General features: G+C 37.7%; 1 protein-coding gene across 1 annotated transcript in view; it reads right to left on the bottom strand.

Moving 5' to 3' along the window:
• Positions 1 to 18,645, bottom strand: part of NCKAP5 (NCK associated protein 5) — a 226,366-nt gene that overhangs the window by 65,354 nt on the left and 142,367 nt on the right. Inside the window, exon 8 of the mRNA XM_064719088.1 lies at positions 16,956 to 17,075. Coding sequence (XP_064575158.1) covers positions 16,956 to 17,075 — 120 coding nt within the window. The remainder of the gene's footprint in view (positions 1 to 16,955; positions 17,076 to 18,645) is intronic.

Here is an 18,645-nt window from a genome sequence, read left to right as displayed (position 1 = left end):
CTAACTATGTATCTTGATTCTGATTTCTTCTCAGATACACAAAATGTACTGTGTCCTTTATGGGTATTTTCAGACGGCAGTCACATAACTAGATCAAGGAGTTACTGCTGCCTTGAAAATTGTACTGTATTAAAATCACTGCTGATGCTATCGTGACACAATGCAACCAGAGGCAGCCACTGCACAGAATGACTTCACATCAGTTTAAATGAATACTTCACTATGAAACTGAGGAGTTACAACCATCAATCCAAGCTATCTGCCCCGTTTGTTGGTGCCCTATACAATGATAAGGGGGAAATGAGCAATACTAGAGGTGCTGGGCAGTGCCTGGACCCTTCTGGAAACAGAAAAGCATCAGGATCACTGGGCTGCAGACCTGAAAATCCACATGGAACTGAATGCAGCATGGAATGGGCCAACTTTCTTGGAAATTACTCTGTAATGAGTACTACAGGGCAGGTATGGAGTAAAATCTTCATTACATCTTAGCTTGACTGGACCCATGTCTCTCCAAAAAGGGGGTGCTGAGAGGCCAAGGCAGAACAGAGGGGGCTTCTCTGCAGGTGCCTGTGCCCAACAGCAGCAAAGCTCCTCCTTCACCTGTGAGATGATGCAGAAAAGGCAGTGCCCTTTGTGGTTCAATACCAAGATTAACTCCTGTAACCCACATGAAAAATAAAAACAAAGTAATTGATAATTTAGGTGGAAACCTATTCTATCAAGTGCAATAGGAAATACAATTATCTGGCAGGCAGATAACCAATCCATCAGCCAGCAGGCCAGTTCCCCTCCCCCAGCAGCATTCTTATTAAGACTTTCTAGGAAGATAAAAGAAAGCTACTACCTGCTGGCACAAGGCAATATTACAGAGACTCCCCTAACCACTGTGCCTCCTGACTCTGTTTCTGCAGAATATCTATCAGCTCCCATCTCCTTTTTAAACATCTAATGGTCTGCAGCATTGCCAGAACAATTTTCAATGAATTATGCCAAAGAGTACACAGCTCTCCAATATTGGATGAGTTAATTGCTATTAAATCAATTGGCTTTGCTTCTCTCACATGAGCCAAAGTCTATCATTCACAAAATTCTCTCTCTAGATACTGGGAAGACATTTTCATCCTGCTGCTTCATGCCAGAGCTGTAAATGTTTGTTTGGTGCGTGTGGCCCTCTCCTGTCTTTGCTGTTTTTCAGGGCATCACAAACCTGAGCAGGCACATTCTGGCCTGCTTCCCTCTAACCCAGCCACTGAAATTGGGCTGGCAGGGAAAACCTTCTCATTTCCACTGCACCATATAGGCACTAGGCCTCAGAAGGAAAAAATATGATTAGGCAAAAATATTTCTATATTATTAGTTTGCGTAAAAGCATAATCTTTCATTAAACAAAATATTGATTTTTGTAGTCCTTGGATACATTTCAGAGGGGAGGTTCAGCTGGAGATGAGAACATCCTTCACCTATCCCACCAAAAGTTACCTACAGTAGAACATGCACTGTTCAAAAAACAAAGTGTGACCTTCTCATCCACTAAATATTCTTGAATTTAGGAGAAAATTAAGTATAGTTAAGCAAAAAATAATAAAATCTCCAAAAGCAGAAATCAACTTTTCCTTTAGACAAATAAGATTTTGGAATATACATTCTTTTGACATATGGAAATTCTGCCTTCTAAAGAGAGTAGAACATGTGGTTGTCAACAAAAAACAGCCAAATATGAAGCAAAAGTGAAAGCTGCAAAAAGATGCTTCCAATTTTTAAATTCTAATAATCACCAACACAGGAAATACATTTGCAACTACACACTGTGTACACACAGAAATGCCTGATGTGTTATTGTATAAAAATGGTATCACAAAACCAAAAGTATGATAAATATTTTCAGCTCTGGAAGATATCTATTTAGTAGAAAATTCAGAATTATTTCCTACTATTCACTTCCTATAAGCAGAATTTCATGGCTAACACTGTTTAGTAAATGAAAACCAGGTCTAGTGAATGGTATCCTTGTCCATGGCAGGGAGGTTGGAAAGGGAGGAGCTTTTAGGTCACTTCCAACACAAACCAGCCCACAATTCTAAGAAAATTACTCTTTCTCTTAATGTTGGGCCATGTTTAACCATTTACAGGACTGGGGCTAAAACTGGCGCGAAAACCTAACACTCTTTGACTATTTAAAATGCTCCTCCCTAATACAAAGTAATTAGATGTTCATCACTTAGACCTCTAATAAAGCTCTGCACAGGCAGGAACATCCCACTTCTGATTTTAAAGCCAATGCACCTCATTCAGCTAGCTTTTCTATTTCTCTACAGGGTTATTATACAGCGTTGCTACAGGGTATTTTTGGTGGGAGGAAAGGGTTAACACACAGTAAGTGAGCTCCAGGATAACTCTTAAAGTTGGAGACTTTTATTGATCCTACCCTCAGCTCTTTAAAATACGGGGAAGCAATCACAAAAGTGCAGTATTGCTCAGTGGTGATAGGAGGATGTGCTGTTCATAAGTGAATATTAAAGGATTAACTTTAAAATGCATTTCAGTAAGCTCAATGAGTTCTTAGTACAAAATTGAAAAAAAAAAAAAAAAGAAGTTTTTAGCTAGCCCTTAAATTTCAAGTGTGTGGATCTAAATTTTCCATTAATCTAATAAAAATACTTCCATGGAAGTTTTAATTTGGTGTTTTCCATCTGTTTTTGTTGTTTTTCCCCCCTACTAGGCACACTTTTCTAAAAAGCCCTTACAGAAGATGCTAGACTTTAAATCCAACTCCAGAATTAAGAGGGGTTTCTCAGTTTGCTGGCAAATCCTCTGGGTGAGTTTATTGAGACTAAGGCAACATCCAAGACAAAGTACAAGGATATGATACTAGAAACATTTGTATGGAAGATTAGGGTGCTAAAACAACATCAGAAAATCCTGCTAACAAGGCAATTCCAGCACAGAAAGTAAAACAAAGTTTGATTTGTTTGCAGAGTTTCCAAGCTTGCAGCTCTCTATTACAATTGAGAGATCCAGAGATGGCAAAACTCAGTGAATTATACCCAAAGTAACTCCAAAGACAGGAAATTTATATTCCAGGGTATAAATTGGGAGGTATTAAGCAGGCATTTGATGTACAAATACCAATAGCATAATCTCTCTGTATTCTTCAGAGAGTTGACAACATTAATGTAAGGCTAAAATTACTGCTGTTCTGAATCCTTAGTTTTATTAATTTTTATAAACTGCTTTAAATAAAAGTTACATTGAAAGACACAAAGTAATCCCCTCTGATCCCATTTTTCATTTTATATGTCTATCGGTGTTTTCAAGCTCTGAGATTCCAAAGTGCTTTTCTCATTTTAATAGCACTATGGTAGGAGTCTGTAAATATTGCAGTAATATGAAAATGAGCTAATTTAATTTCTTAGGAAAATGCATGTATAAAGTTCCCTGTGGTTTGTAATTACTGTAAAGTCAACAGTTTACATCAATGACCCAGTAATCAGCTACTCAGAACGTGAATAATTAATGAAAAAATGTTCTCAACAAGCTTGCAAATGGAAGACTCCTTGGAGTATGGTGAAACAGCCGTGCTGTGACAATAGTGATGTGCTGGAGAGGAGCCTTTTATTAAGTACATATTTGTATTTTGTCTCTTATTTTTCTAAATGTCATCCCATTGATCTAGCACTGCTCAGTGTGTCAGTTCCACTGTGCTAAACGAGGGCCAGCACCACGTAGGTGCTGTGAATTATGGCAGCACCAAAGAGTGAAGGGCACATTCTACATATCCTGACACCTGCTGCTGTTACACTGTCCACAAACAAAACCATTTTGTTTTTAACACTTCAGTGTTGCCAGAAAGAACAACATTATACTGAATTTATACTTTATACTCGGAAACAACTTTATACTGAATTCCTGCAACAGTGAAGAACTATACCATTAATCTTTTCTGGCATGTCCTACACATGCTATCTCTGCTTCAGCAGTAAAAAGGTGGGCTAGTTTTTTATTATTTCACTGTATTTAAGAAATGCTTTAATATAAAAACACAGGAGAAAAGGCTCACTTTTGCAACAGTTATTGCTTTATCAATCCTTTTATGATTAAAAGATACTCACTAATTTCAGCATTTCATACAATGACAGCCAGTGATATTCCAGGCACAACATAACATTGGTCATTGCCTTTTGTAATTCCTAGTTTAAAATCCATTTTCACATTCAGTTTCTGACTATGCCCCAAAATAATCTAAAGGAATTAGGCAGACCTCAGTGAGATTTTCTTATTGACATTTATGTTGATCAATGTTGGCTGTACCAGAATTGGAACCTACAGATCAATTCCCTTATTAGATTCGCTCTCAGTGCTGCCATGATCATTTTATCACAGAAGCTGCTGCCATCAGATGCTGCTTTATCACTCCATAATGGGATAAGCTGAAGCTTTCCTCTGGCATAAAGCTGGAAATGATAACTGTCTGAAGTCTTTTTCTTTCACAAATTTTCAAAAAATGTCCTAGTGAAATGCATAGGTCTGTTTTAAACACTATTTTCAACTGAATTTACCTAAGCAGCAATAATTTCTGTCCACAAGGAAATTCCAGTTCTCAAGGTGTTAAACAAACCCCAGTGCTAACACAGGAGACTGCCTTATTAATCACTTTCTTCTTCCTGAGCCTACGAGCCAGATGACAGAAGAAAAGAGAATGAAGATATGACAGAAAAATTGAAATGGTCTCAGGAACAGTAGGAGTTTTATATGGACACACGTGCAAACACTCCAAAATAGCACACACAATACATACACAAGGTTTGTCACAAGTGTTTTATCTGGTTTTGAAAAGATGCAGGGACATGGTATTTTTAGTGAGAGTGGTGTTACAGCTCCCGTTGAGAGAGGAGTTCATCACATTAATTTAAATCTCCGATAAAATAAATTAGCTTTTTTATTGCCAGGTTGAACTACAGGGCTATGATTGTTATGTATTGCTACAATCTAAGCCTTAATGGCATTTTAGCCCTGTGGTGGTCAAACAGAAACCATTTCAAACCTTCTAAAGGCTATTAAAACATGTGCAGATGTCTGGAAAATTAATACTATTATCTAACACTAACCTTTTGCCTGTAGGAGGAAAAGGAGAGAGAGAAGGCTCAGGAAGATGGTTTTGATCAATACCTGGCAAGCCAGGAGGGCAAGCTCTGTTTCACAGGGAAGTTCATTGGCTGTGAACGGGGGATTCAAGTGAGCAGATTCATCCTTATTTGGATTTCACTGAAATCATTCATTTACTCAAAAAAACAAACCCAAACTTAAAAGAGATGGGCATTGTTTTCACAATCCTTCCTCACTGCTGTTTTCCAAGGTCCAGCAATCTAGGCACTGGAAAGGTTCATTCATTTAAATGACAAGAGCACAAATTTGTCAAGGTTAATGTTGAACAAGCCATATTTTCCTTGCCTCAGTATTATGCATTAAAAGTTATTTCATTCCTCCACCCTCCTTTTTTTTTTTTTTTTTTTTTTTTTGGTGTGTGTAATACTGTTGAAATGTCATGTGGATTGAAAGGAGTTTAAAAGTAGGAGAGTTGCAAGAACTACTTTTATTGTTAGTTTAAACCTTTTACATACTTATTTTCTCTCCAACTCTAATGCATTGTTTTTGTCTCTGACAGAATAATTTCTAATAAGAGGAGACTTTTTTCTTGAATACCTGGATACAAGGTACTTGATTCTATTTCTTTTCCTCAAATCACTTAGTTAAAAGTATGATTTAGAAAGAATAAGTGGGTAGATTCCCAGCTGGTAGGAATGATTGGCTTCACTTCTCCTACTGAAATGAAAAGAATTTCTGCCAGGACAGGAATTACCCCACAGGCTTCCCAAACTTCTACTGCTTTTCAGAAATAAAGCTTCTAGATGGTCATAAACGTGCATTTCCAGTGGGATTTTGTGACAGTGTTCACAGGGGTCTGAGGATGAGGGAAGAGATGAGGATCTGACTCCATGTTCCAGAAGGCTTGATTTATTATTTTATGATATAAATTATATTAAAACTATACTAAAAGAATAGAAGAAAGGATTTCATCAGAAGGCTAGCTAAGAATAGAAAAAGAAAGAATGATAACAAAGGTTTGTGTCTCAGACAGAGAGTCCAAGCCAGCTGATTGTGATTGGCCATTAATTAGAAACATCCAACATGGGCCAATCACAGTTCCACGTGTTGCATTCCACTGCAGCAGATAATCATTGTTTACATTTTGTTCCTGAGGCCTCTCAGATTCTCAGGAGGAAAAAATTTTTAATAAACCATGTCTGTGACAGTATTTCACTCTTGGAAGTCCCAAATCTGACCACAAGACCTCCAGACGGCACTTCAAGTTCTTCAATGTCTATCCTGATAACACCAAAATCACAGGCCTTGTGCAGGACCCAGCACAACCCTGGAGACCTGATGATCCCAACAAGCAGCTCAAACCTTGGCTGTACCCTTCTGGAATCCCACCAACCCCTCTGGAAGGATGAGAAACCTTGGAATGACCTCAGCACCATGCAGGCTGGCCATGAAGCCCAGGTGAGGAGGGAGAGCTGGTGCTGGTACCAGCAAGGAGGGGGTGTGGATGGTCTGAGGACACTGCCCTGCACTGCCCATGCTCATCTGCACCTCCCTCCTGATCTCCCAGCCAGCAGGAGCACCAGGAGATGTAAAATACCAGTCACAGCTCCTGGAAGGAAAGGCTCCATACCCTCCAAGCATTATTTAGGACCTGAACTGGCCTTGGCAGGGCTGGCATGGGATGGCATGGGAAAATCCCCTCTCCTGGCCCAGGTTGGGAGTTTTACCTCTGGCTCAGGTGGTTCAGAGCTGCAAACCTCTCAGCAGCTGTCTCTGCTCAGGAGAAGCTGTGCCAGCCAACCCCTGACTAGGAACCTGTGCCCTTGTGAATTGATCGCTTTCTCACTGTGGATAAAAGCAGGGCTTAAGGAGGTATTATACAGGAATTTCTAAAGGATCAGCTCCCATTTTGGCAGTAGCTAGATTTTTACAAGAGCTCAGCACAATGCCTGAGCTCTTGAAAGTCTGGTCCCATGTGAATGAAGGACCTGAAGACCTAAATGAAAGGTTAAATCCATTTGTTATTCCTCCAGGAGCAAGTGCCAGGTGACAGGGCAGAGTACACCCATATTTCTAATTATTGTCAAGATCTCCTAGAGATCATTTAGTCAAATAAATCTAAGTGAGCCTCTAAAACACAGTGCTAATCTCTGATTCATGCTCACACTTGCAGTATCTATAATTCATAATAATTGTGCCTAGTTCTGTGTCTGTGCCTGCATCTACTGTACAGGAAAAGTACACAAGGCTTATTTAGAGAAAACCAGTTAATAGTAAACAACAGAAATTTTAAAAAATGATTGAACATTTCTGCTTTTAAAATATAACTGAATATAAAAATTTAGGACCAAAACACTACAAAATTAAATAGCTCATTTCTGAAATTGTATACCAGAAAGATGAGCTGAAGAGTAAGAGTATATTTGAGATTTTTTTTAAAGCACTGCTATTAATTCATGATGCCATTTCTTTGGCAGTCTGTTTTCCATACTTCTAATGCAGTAAGATGGAATTTAATTCATAATGTGGAAGATGCCCTTGTGATGCACACAGGACACAGACAAATCACTGCCCCTTCCTGCACCCAGACACTGCTCGGTGACTAATGGAACACAGCCTGCTCACATCTAGAGAAAGAAAGGAGCAGGGATGCAGTCTGAAGATGCTAAAAATACAGAAAAATTCCAGGCTGTCAATATCACATTGTTAAAGATTTAATGACAAAGGTAACTTTTCCTTTCAGCCCGTCCTTATCAAGAGAGATTACAGATGGTAATTTAAGAGTTAAGGCACTAATGGACTCTTCAGTTTCACTGAGCACCTCGTGCTGATTTTATCTTGCAATACAGTATTTCACATTCTCAGCGAATCAACAGAGATTTAGTCAATAGTGCCATGGCCTTTGGATGAGAATTTGAATCTTACCAGTATCCAAACTATCATTAAAGAAGATAGGTCATTTGGGAAACAAAGGAGAGCATTAGTGAAATTCAATACTAAAAGATGGGGTTGGTTCCTTAGGTGTTTTATGATTCATTATGAGTAACATTTTATTTTAATTATCAACCCTTTCTTCTATGTGCAATATCTGTAAGAATATATGAAAAATATAAAGTATATCAGAGGAAAATTATTTTTTTCCATAACAGATGGCAACAGAAAATACCTATTGAGTAACCTTATGTGCTTCAACCCACTTAGCATAATGTTAGTTTGTTTCATTTGATGGAATGTGTAATTTTACTTTACTAGCAATTCACTCTGGCCTGATATAATCTGAACAGTTGAAATGTTATGAAGCAGATCACTTACTGGCACACCTACTTCTCAGTAAAAAGAGCCATGATTCTGTATTGCTTCACATCTTCAAAGTGCCACTGCACTTAAATAACAGTAACAAAACCACAGTAATAAAGTAAAATATGAATGAGGTTTTATATGTATTGAGTGTAATAACAGAAGAAATTCATCCTCTATTATTTGTTTCATATATGCTTTTCCACAGTTATCCTTTCTTTAAATCTCAAAGTTTTAAGAAAATAAAAATGAACTACATACTTGGCTCCATTAGCACAATAAAAGGAAAATCATAGATCTATAATAATAAAGGTTGTAATTCTGTAGTGCTTTAGAATTTCAATAGATTCCCATTTTGTCACAAGACAGAGTCCTTTAAATCTTGGAATTAATTTTATACATTCTTTTGCTATTCCATTTGAGAGTTACAGAGTGTGAAATATGCTGAGATGATGAGAAAACAATTACCTGCACACTTGTTTTTTGAGCACACATTTAAGCAGGACTTGCAGAAGCTACTATTTTATTCCACTGTGAAATCCAAAAGGGGGGAGGCTCTAAAAGCTGACCTGATGATATGAACTTGCACTTTTATATGCAACACGTGCCTTGTGGGTACCACATCACAAACTGTGATAACATTGGAACAAATCCATGCTAATTTTTGCTATCAGAATGTCCATGATAATTTTTTTTCCCCCCCATTTAGAAAGGAAATCTGAATGAGTGACTCTTGGCTTAAATAAAACAAGCATATATTAAAGTAAGTAAATTTCAAACTGCAAAACCAGAAACATATCAGACAGCACATGGATGTGCTGGTCACACAAAACAGAAACACGTGAGTAACTCAGTTTTCACTAAGTTCACAACCAGTTTCTAAGCTGCCTCTATACTTACACTTAACCATTTATGCAGGGATTGACATGGAAAGTTGCTATTAAATCTTGTTAATATATTTAACAAACAGAGCAGACTGAAAGAGCAGCCACAATTTCAGCATTACTGTAGGTTAAATAAAACTATATGGAATAAAAAAGCATGTATTTTTAATGTTTATTAGGAGTGAAGCACAGGTTTGGAAAGGATTACAGCAATATTCTTTCCTATTGTGGAATTCCTTTCTTTTTAAAATTTATTCCCATATGGAATACCTGGAATACAGGAAAAAACATTAACAGTATTCTTGTACTTAATTATTCTGTCCACAAAGTTGCTTAGGGTTTCAAATGCCATATTGGATTCCTGCCATCAGGTGGCTCATCACTGATAATAAAAATCTATGCATAGAATAAAGAAAAATTGTTGGTTGACTCAGTGTCAGTTGCTTATTTTTCTTTGTCTAAAAATTGGCAGCAAAATCTCACTTTTGTTGTCCAGGCCTGTCACATCAGTACAGCCCCACCATTCTCCTGACATGTGCTTACTCTCTTTGCTCTTGAATAATGCCTTCACATTTCTTCAAAACTTGAAAAATATTGCTCTCCTCAGTCAAAATCATTCATAAATACTTCACCAAGAATCACTTGTGGCTTTCCTGAAGATTATTTGCTCATTTGATTTGCTGGTTTTGCTACAGCTGTAGCAATTTATTTTTATCAGGATAATGGAAATGGCTCATTTTTAGACTCAGTAGCTGAAATTTATCTATTTAAAATTGTATCACAGAATGTCATGTTTGTATTGACATTGGTTTTCTGTGGAACCTCTCCAGGCTAGTTAAAATACTTGGACAGAGGAATGCTGAGCAGCTGGGGGTAATTTTCTCTTAAATGCATTATCATTCTCATCAGATCTACATGCCCTGGGAGCTTAAGCTAATGCTTTGATTTTGTTTGAGAGCAAATTGGTAGGAATTGAATTGCTGAAGTAAGGGACAACAGTCTGACAAGAAGGTAAATCACCAAAACACAAATTACTGATGGAGCAGGACTATCAGGTTGGTTGATCTAAGCTCCTCATACAAAAATACTTTCTCCACTGACTCTCTCACTGTGCTTTGCTTTAGTCTGGTCTGTCGTGAGGGATCTTGCCCTTCCTCTCCTTTCATTCCTCCATCTTTAACAAACATTTTTGTGTTCCTTTATCAGCCTGCCTATCTGGGAGCTCCTTCCAGGGCTGGCTGCATGTCAGATACACCACCAAACTCTTTCAGGCATTGTGCTGCTGCTGCTGAGCATTAAAAACTAAATCATATGGTTTAGGGAGATTAGGCTGAGTTTCTCCATAAGGGGGATGTTTCCTTTCTTTCCCTCATCACTGATTTTTTGGTCACCCACTTATCTAACCAATTGGCTCTCCTAAATATTTTATCTCTGTAATATTTCTCCAGCATCTATTTGGAGCTGCAAACAGGCAAGTAATAAATATGGTTTATAATATATTATTACGTGTTGATGATTTAAGCTGAGATGAAATACAGACATTCAAAGTTTTATATTTCTGTCTTCTTATATATTATTGGCGATTGAGGACATGGAACAAACAGTAATTACAAGACTGGAAACAACATCACCATCCTCACATGAAGAATGTTCTTTAATTTGTTGTTAAAAGTCTCAAAAAAATTGAGTGTTCCATACTAGATCACTGTCCTGATTCCTGATATACAGAAGCATTCTTACAATTTCTCATGGCTGCAAGGCTGGAGGCTGATGAAGGTCCTGGGGCAGGACCTTCATGACTGTCACTGTGCACTTTGGTAGCCTCGACCTGCAGGATTAATCCAACAGGGCAATGGCCTGAAATCTTTTGAGCACCATAGATAGAGTAAAATCTACTCTTACTCATCTTAAAAGGGGTTCTGCTAGCAATGTAATTCTTGGATAAAGGTTAATGTACTAGTTTAAACTTAATATATCTCAAACATGCTTTGCATTTAAGTGATCACCTTCTTCTCTGTTGATACAGCCCTGGAGATTGTCTTAACTTGCAAGCAGTATTTAATTACTACTGAAGAAATTAGCAGATCTGGGATTAATTCCTCCTTCAAGCCACCAGTCCTGATTTCTGAGTAAGGAAATATTCTCACTACAGATGCTGCCACAACTTATTTATGTTGATATGTTTACAGAGGAGAAAAGGACAGAGTTTGTTGTGGAGCTGGAACTTTCCTGAAGATTTGCAGAAAGGAGTGCCCTGACAACCTGATGGATACAGAGGAATAACAAATGTGAAATAAGCAAATAAGCAGGTCAGCTGCAGGACTTCCACAACTTGAAAAACAATTTGCTGATTTGGTATCAAGTCTGCCTGCTCCCCTGAGAGCCTGCAGGCACCTGACTTCTGTGAGAAGGAAATCCTACTGTTGCCCAGCCTATAACAAGACTGAAATGTACCTTGGAATGCTGACAAGCTGTTCCCTAACAGTGTGTGACACCTTTAGGCTTCATTTCCAACCCTCAAACACACCTACTCTCTGAAACACTTAGATATTACACAGATCTCATTGCTGTAAAGCAATGAAACTTCACTTTTAACCCCCTGCATTCAGACCTCATCATCCCTAACCATGGCTGCACCAGAGGTCAGGCTCTGAGCTCAGACATTCCATCTCCTTCTGGCAGCTCTTAGGGCTTTTAAATGCCCTCTTCTCCTTCCCATATATAATAATGTCTTTGGTGCAATTTACCCCTTCCTGCTAAGCTGTGCAAGGCTCCATCACAGCCTGCACGGCCACACTCTGTCTTGTACATCAGGTTTTTTACCAATGCAGTCATCACAAAGTAATTATTATTTACCTTGACCACCTGAGAATTCAACACTCTGTGCTGCAGAATTTGAGGCAAAATTTTAGGTGTGAAATTAAACAGTGTGGATGGTCCATGAGTAATAAATATAAGTAATTCAGCCAGAGAAACACAAGAAGAAAATAAATGCTTCAGGAAACCTCCCTGCTTGGTTCTGGGTTTGAGAAAGTAGAATTTTTATGATGGAAATAAAATGGCAATGAAAATATAGTTTAAGATCAGGGATATTGTAAATCTTATGATTAGAAATATTATCTTATACTTTCCCAACTATGAAAATTTTATTACTTATTTAATCAAATAAATCAACTCAATAAATTTTGCTGCTTGCCACTTTTTTATCCCTTTCCACTGAAAAATCCTGCATGGTTTATTAAAAATCCTCGTGACAACAAATTTCTGGGTGAAAAGTGGAAGCAAGACTTCTCCCATGGGAACAATTCATCTAGCAAACATCTTGAATTTATGTAAACAGAGCTACATGATATTAAAATTTTTTTAAAAAGGGATATTTATAAGAAGGCAACCCCTGATCCCTGTCTTATTCCTTTCAGCATCCACAGATTTCTCTCTTCACTTCTAATTGGTTTTCCTCTACTCAGTTTTAAATCTTTGACTATTATCCCCAGCTCTTTGTCCCACTTGCAGATGAAGAACAAGGTGGGTCACTAAAATGGAGCTCCTGGTTTTCTTTCCCAGCCCCTCTTGCTATGACAGGCAGAATTTAATATCTTTTTAGCAACCACATTAACAGAGGAAAATGAAGGCTGCTTTGGCAGAATCTGTTCTTTTGTGCTAGGTTTTAACTATAACTATTGCTCTTTCTCAGATGGTCCTGACACAAAACACTTTTCCAAAGCTTCATAATTTTAAAAAAGCTGTTTCAGAGTATTATAAAATAACAATAATGAAAAAAAAAAGGTAATCAGCCTTCTCCTTATTTATCTATTCTAGTACTGCCTCTGTAAATCACACACTTCAGCTACAAAGAATGCCCCCACAAAGAGAGGGTAGCTCTTAAAACTGTCTACAGCATCAGAGGTGAAGAGAAAAAAAGCTTGAATTATCTTTTTATCCTCCTAAAATTTTGCATCAGAGACTGCATTACTTATCTTTTCATGACAGGAATGAGACAGCATCTGTGTCCCTCCCTGCAGGCAGTAAGCACACCAAAATTCCTGGGAACAGAGAACTTGCATGGCAACACACACAATCACAAACTCAACACACATTGCTTCAAATTAGGGTCTTCAACTTCCTAAGCACTTACACTTTTTGTAAACGCATGAAAAAAGTAACACTTTTAACACCTTTTCAACAGTGCAGAATTCCGGAGGCAGTCATGGAAACTGTACTACATGAATTTAATTTTTTTTAATTGGTAGCAAGCAAAATGAGTGTTTCTTTTGAACTGTGTGAGAAGCATGAGCAAAACCAACACGGTGCAATTGGTGTGGTGTGCAGGCCAAATTTAAAACATTTGTACCAATCCTTTCACTAGAAAAAAAAAGTGAATGATCTGATATCTAAGACATATCAATCAATTATCTGTTTGCAATCATACACACAAAAACCTAGGGCAATGGTGAAATCTACACTTACCTTTAAATTATGTTTTAAAAAATTTATCTTGAAATTTGAGAAGTCAAAATGTTTGCAGTTTAAAAATAAGCTTACTCTGTAATACAAGAGTCTCCTCATGTCAAATATGGAATAATTTTATGCTGATATACAATGAAATCACAGGGGTTGATATGCAGAAAAAGTAGCTAACATTACTTATTTTTAGCTTATGCCCTCTACCATGGCATTCTTCAAAAATTTGTAGTTTTACTGAGTGTGGCTAGTCCTAGGATGAGGTCAGCATTAAATAAAATTGAACTGCATTGTATCAGGGGCTACAGGAAAGGTGAGAACACCCCATGCCCCACGCCAGTCAGCAGAATTTGCCCATTCCCTTGATTGGGGTTATGATCCAACAGGAATGTCCTTAAGCACATATTTATAACTTTTCTGTAGAGTGACACATTTGAACCAATATTTACCTCCTGCTCTAAACCTGGGCTGTGTGCACTTCCAAGAAGACAAAATGCAAACTTTTGTTTAATTTTATGCAGGCACACAACAGTATTTGCTCAGTTTCAGTCCTAAGAAAACATCCTTCTTCAGATGTTGTATCTCAGGCAGCAAGATCACAGACTACATGCCATTCATTTGAGTCTGGAGTATAATTAGAGGATAATTAAAAATCTGGAAACTCACATATTTCCTGTTTGGTTTGGATTTTTTTTTTTTTTTTTTTGTAAAAAAGGACATATGAAGAGTTTTAGCAGAAGTTCTTCCTTTTCTAGCACACACTGCCACTTGCTCTCTGGTGTTTTTGTCACCTAGTGAGTTAAAACCTTTTGATAGCAAGAGAACAGACATAGCAGCAAATTTTGCTCCAGGGAGATCTGGACTTTCTGAATGAATTTAATTCCCTTTTGTCCTCAGCCAGTAATGACAAATCAAGCGAAAAGGGGGGGGAAAAGAAAATCTATGTACATTTGTTCCAGCCAAACTGTGCAAGAATAATGATGTAAAATAATTTTAATCCCTAAGGGAAACGTGTTAGATCATTTGGTTCTTTTCTTCCACCTGGTGCAGGTTCATTCTTTCAACTTTTTTTCAGAGCTGCTGCACAATCCAGTCTCAAGGATCTCAAGTCAAAGTGTTGATTTCACTTTTCAGATGCTATCCAACACTTCTGTAGCATTCCCAGAATAACCTGGTTTTATTGTTGCCACACAAGGAATTGGGAATAGGAACTGCATCTGCAATAATGAATGTGCAGCATGTGACTTCTGTGCAATCAAAGCCCAAGCTGACATCAGCTGGAGTCAGACCCTTTGGAAATGGGAAAAAGAAAGAAAAAAACACCCCAAAGTAGGAGGAAGGAGCAGCTGATGGGACTGTCAAAAGCAGAAGGGAGGAGTGAATATCCACACTGTGGTGGATGTGTCAAAACGGTGAATGGATAAATATATATATAAATATATAAATATATAGATATTTATACACATTTATATATAAAACATTAATTGTTATATATAATATTAATTATAATATACAATATTAATATTAATATAATGTATTTATATATATATGTGTGTATATAAATCAGACCTCTGTGCAGGGGGATCTGACTTACAGGAAACAGGAAAATGAAAGAAAAACCACCCCAAACCAGGGGGAAGGAGCAGCTGATGAGATTGTCAAAAGCAGAAGAGAGCAATAAAGATCCATGCTGTGTTGGACGTGTCAAAATGGTGAATGGATAAATATATCTATATATATAAATATATATATATTTATACACATTTATATATAGAACACTAATTGTAATATATAATATTAATTATAATATACAATATTAACATAAAATGTTTATATATATGTGTATATAAATCAGACCTCTGTGCAGTGGTATGTGAAGGATGAACTAGGAAAGGAAGCAGGAGACAAGGGTCAGGAAACCAGGATAGAGGAGGTCCTGACCTACCTGATTTGGCAGCACTCAAATCAACACAAAAGCAAGAGAGGAACAAGAGCCTGAGGAAAACTCAGGAACCCAGATCCCTGTGATGGTGACTGGCACCACCCTGCCTGTGCTTTGGAGCTCCTCAGAAGCAGAATATTTGCCCTCAGCGTGCAGATTCCCTTGCCTTTAACACTAGCTGTGAGCAGACTGCTGCATTTCTGCACACACCCAGCTCTGTGCTAGGTTTCTGTGTTTCTGCTCAAACTCAACTATGTGCTAGGTTTCTGTATTTCTGCACACACCCAGCTTTGTGCTAGGTTTCTGTATTTCTGCACAAACCCAGCTCTGTGCTAGGTTTCTGTGTTTCTGCACACACCCAGCTCTGAGCTAGGTTTCTGTGTTTCTGCACAAACCCATCTTTGTGCTAGGTTTCTGTATTTTTGCACAAACCCAGCCCACCCCGAGCAGAGTCAGCAGCCTCAGCTGTTGTGCAACAGAGCAAGGGCCACATTTTCCTCTGAGTTACACATGCACAGCAGTAAGGGTTTAAGATACACATTTAATATCACTTATGTAGCTGACACGTCCTGCAAGTTCCAATTAGTCCTCATTTGCTGTTCTCCTAGCTCATGGTCAGATTTGTTGGAACCTCTGCAAAGCAATTCTGCAAAAGGATGACAAAGAGATGGGTTCATTCACAATAACAGACATTGCCAAATGAAGAAGGATACTGGAACATCTCTTAGCATTCCAGAATGGCAAATGAGTGAGACATGGGTCAATAGGTTTCTCAGCTATATCCTCCCATAAAACATCAGCCAAAAAAAATCATTCTAAGCCTGTGAAGATGTACTTAAAGCCTTGCAAGTTAGTGAAACCAGGACAGTATCACATATGGCAAAAGTTAAATAAATGGGCTGTCTTCTCACAGGAAATTACACTGTTCACCATCGAGCAGGATGTTAAGGAATACGAGCTTTTCCCCTGCAGAGGGATAATGAACCCATATCATTCCATTTATCATAGAGAAGAATCATCTAAAAAGTAAGTTACTCTGCAGGTGTGCTCCTCTCTCCAGATTTCCATGCAATATCAGAGCTCACTGGCACGCATTTTCAGTTTCAATGGGATCAGAGTACAGATAACAGTTATTCTTCTAATATATTAAATCTATCAACTGTCATTTCCCACTTACTGGCACAGCCTTGGAAAGAACAGAAGTATTTTATAATTTTAAGAAATATTAAGCTCATAGCTTGCTTCCTACAAAGGCCATTTCCTACCTGAAGGAGGAGGTCAGAAGCTGGTTTGACTTTCTGCTGGAAGAGCACACTTAAAGTTCGATTCTGTTGTTCCAGATCAAAAACTCTCATTTTCAGCTTTATGCATTCCTCCCTCAGACCCTGCAGCACAAGGAAAAACAGTAAGATTAGAAAGCAGGTAACAGAAGGACATAAAAACTCTAATGATATTAAGAAGAAATAAACACACAACGTTTAAAGTAGTATAAATCAGAAAAACCTGCTACTTCATTTTCTCTGGCCCTTTGATCATCCATTATAACATTAAAGAAAATCTTGTCATGAAGAGCAGTAGCTACCTAGCATCTCCATTCAGAGTTTTCTGTTAGCATAAAAATTACTTTGCTAGCAATGTGTTCCATCCTGCAGCTGACAAAAAGCATAAAGCAGCAATTAATAGATGGATATTGTAATAAGCATGAGATGAGTAAAATGCATAAGCTACACCAACTGAGCTGGGGAAGGATCTGGGGCACAAATCTGATGAGGAGCAGCAGAAGGAGCTGGGGATGTTTAGCCTGGATAAAAAGAGGCTCTTTTCACTGTCTACAGATCCCTCAAAGGATGTTCTAGCCAGATGGGCACTGCTCTCTTCTCCCAAGCAGCAACTGATAGGACAAGAGGAAATGGCCTCTGGAACGGCCTCCAGGAGAGCTTTAGGTTGTACATTAGGAAAAATTTCTTATGGAAAGGGTTGTCAAGCATTGGAACGGGAGGTGGAGTCATCAGTCCTGGAGGGATTTAAAAGCTGAGTAGATGTGGCACTTGGGGGCTTGGTGGGCTTGGCACCACTGGCTTAATGGTTGGACTTGATGATCTCAAAGGTCCTTTCCAATACAAACAATTCTATGATTCTATGAAAAAAGATTTAATATGGGCCACCAGAAGCAGAGGTGAAATGTAAAACCAGTCAAGCCAATAATGTCACTCAGATACAGCTAATATCTATCTATCTATCTATCTATCTATCTATCTATCTATCTATCTATCTATCTATCTATCTATCTATCTATCTATCTATCTATCTATCATCTATCATCTATCATCTATCATCTATCATCTATCATCTATCATCATCTATCTATCATCATCTATCTATCATCTATCTATCATCATCTATCTATCTATCATCTATCTATCTATCATCTATCTATCTATCATATCTATCTATCTATCATCTATCTATCTATCATCTATCTATCTATCATCTATCTATCTATCATCTATCTATCTATCATCTATCTATCTATCATCTATCTATCTATCATCTATCTATCTATCATCTATCTATCTATCATCTATCTATCTATCATCTATCTATCTATCATCTATCTATCTATCATCTATCTATCTATCATCTATCTATCTATCATCTATCTATCTATCATCTATCTATCTATCATCTATCTATCTATCATCTATCTATCTATCATCTATCTATCTATCATCTATCTATCTATCATCTATCTATCTATCATCTATCTATCTATCATCTATCTATCTATCATCTATCTATCTATCATCTATCTATCTATCATCTATCTATCTATCATCTATCTATCTATCATCTATCTTATCTATCATCTAATCTATCTATCATCTATCTATCTATCATCTATCTAATCTATCATCTATCTATCTAATCATCTATCTATCTATCATCCTATCTATC

Source organism: Zonotrichia leucophrys, chromosome 7 (genome assembly GCF_028769735.1).
Source record: "Zonotrichia leucophrys gambelii isolate GWCS_2022_RI chromosome 7, RI_Zleu_2.0, whole genome shotgun sequence".
Classification (NCBI taxonomy): Eukaryota; Metazoa; Chordata; class Aves; order Passeriformes; family Passerellidae; genus Zonotrichia; species Zonotrichia leucophrys.
This window is presented reverse-complemented; position numbering and strand designations above follow the sequence as displayed.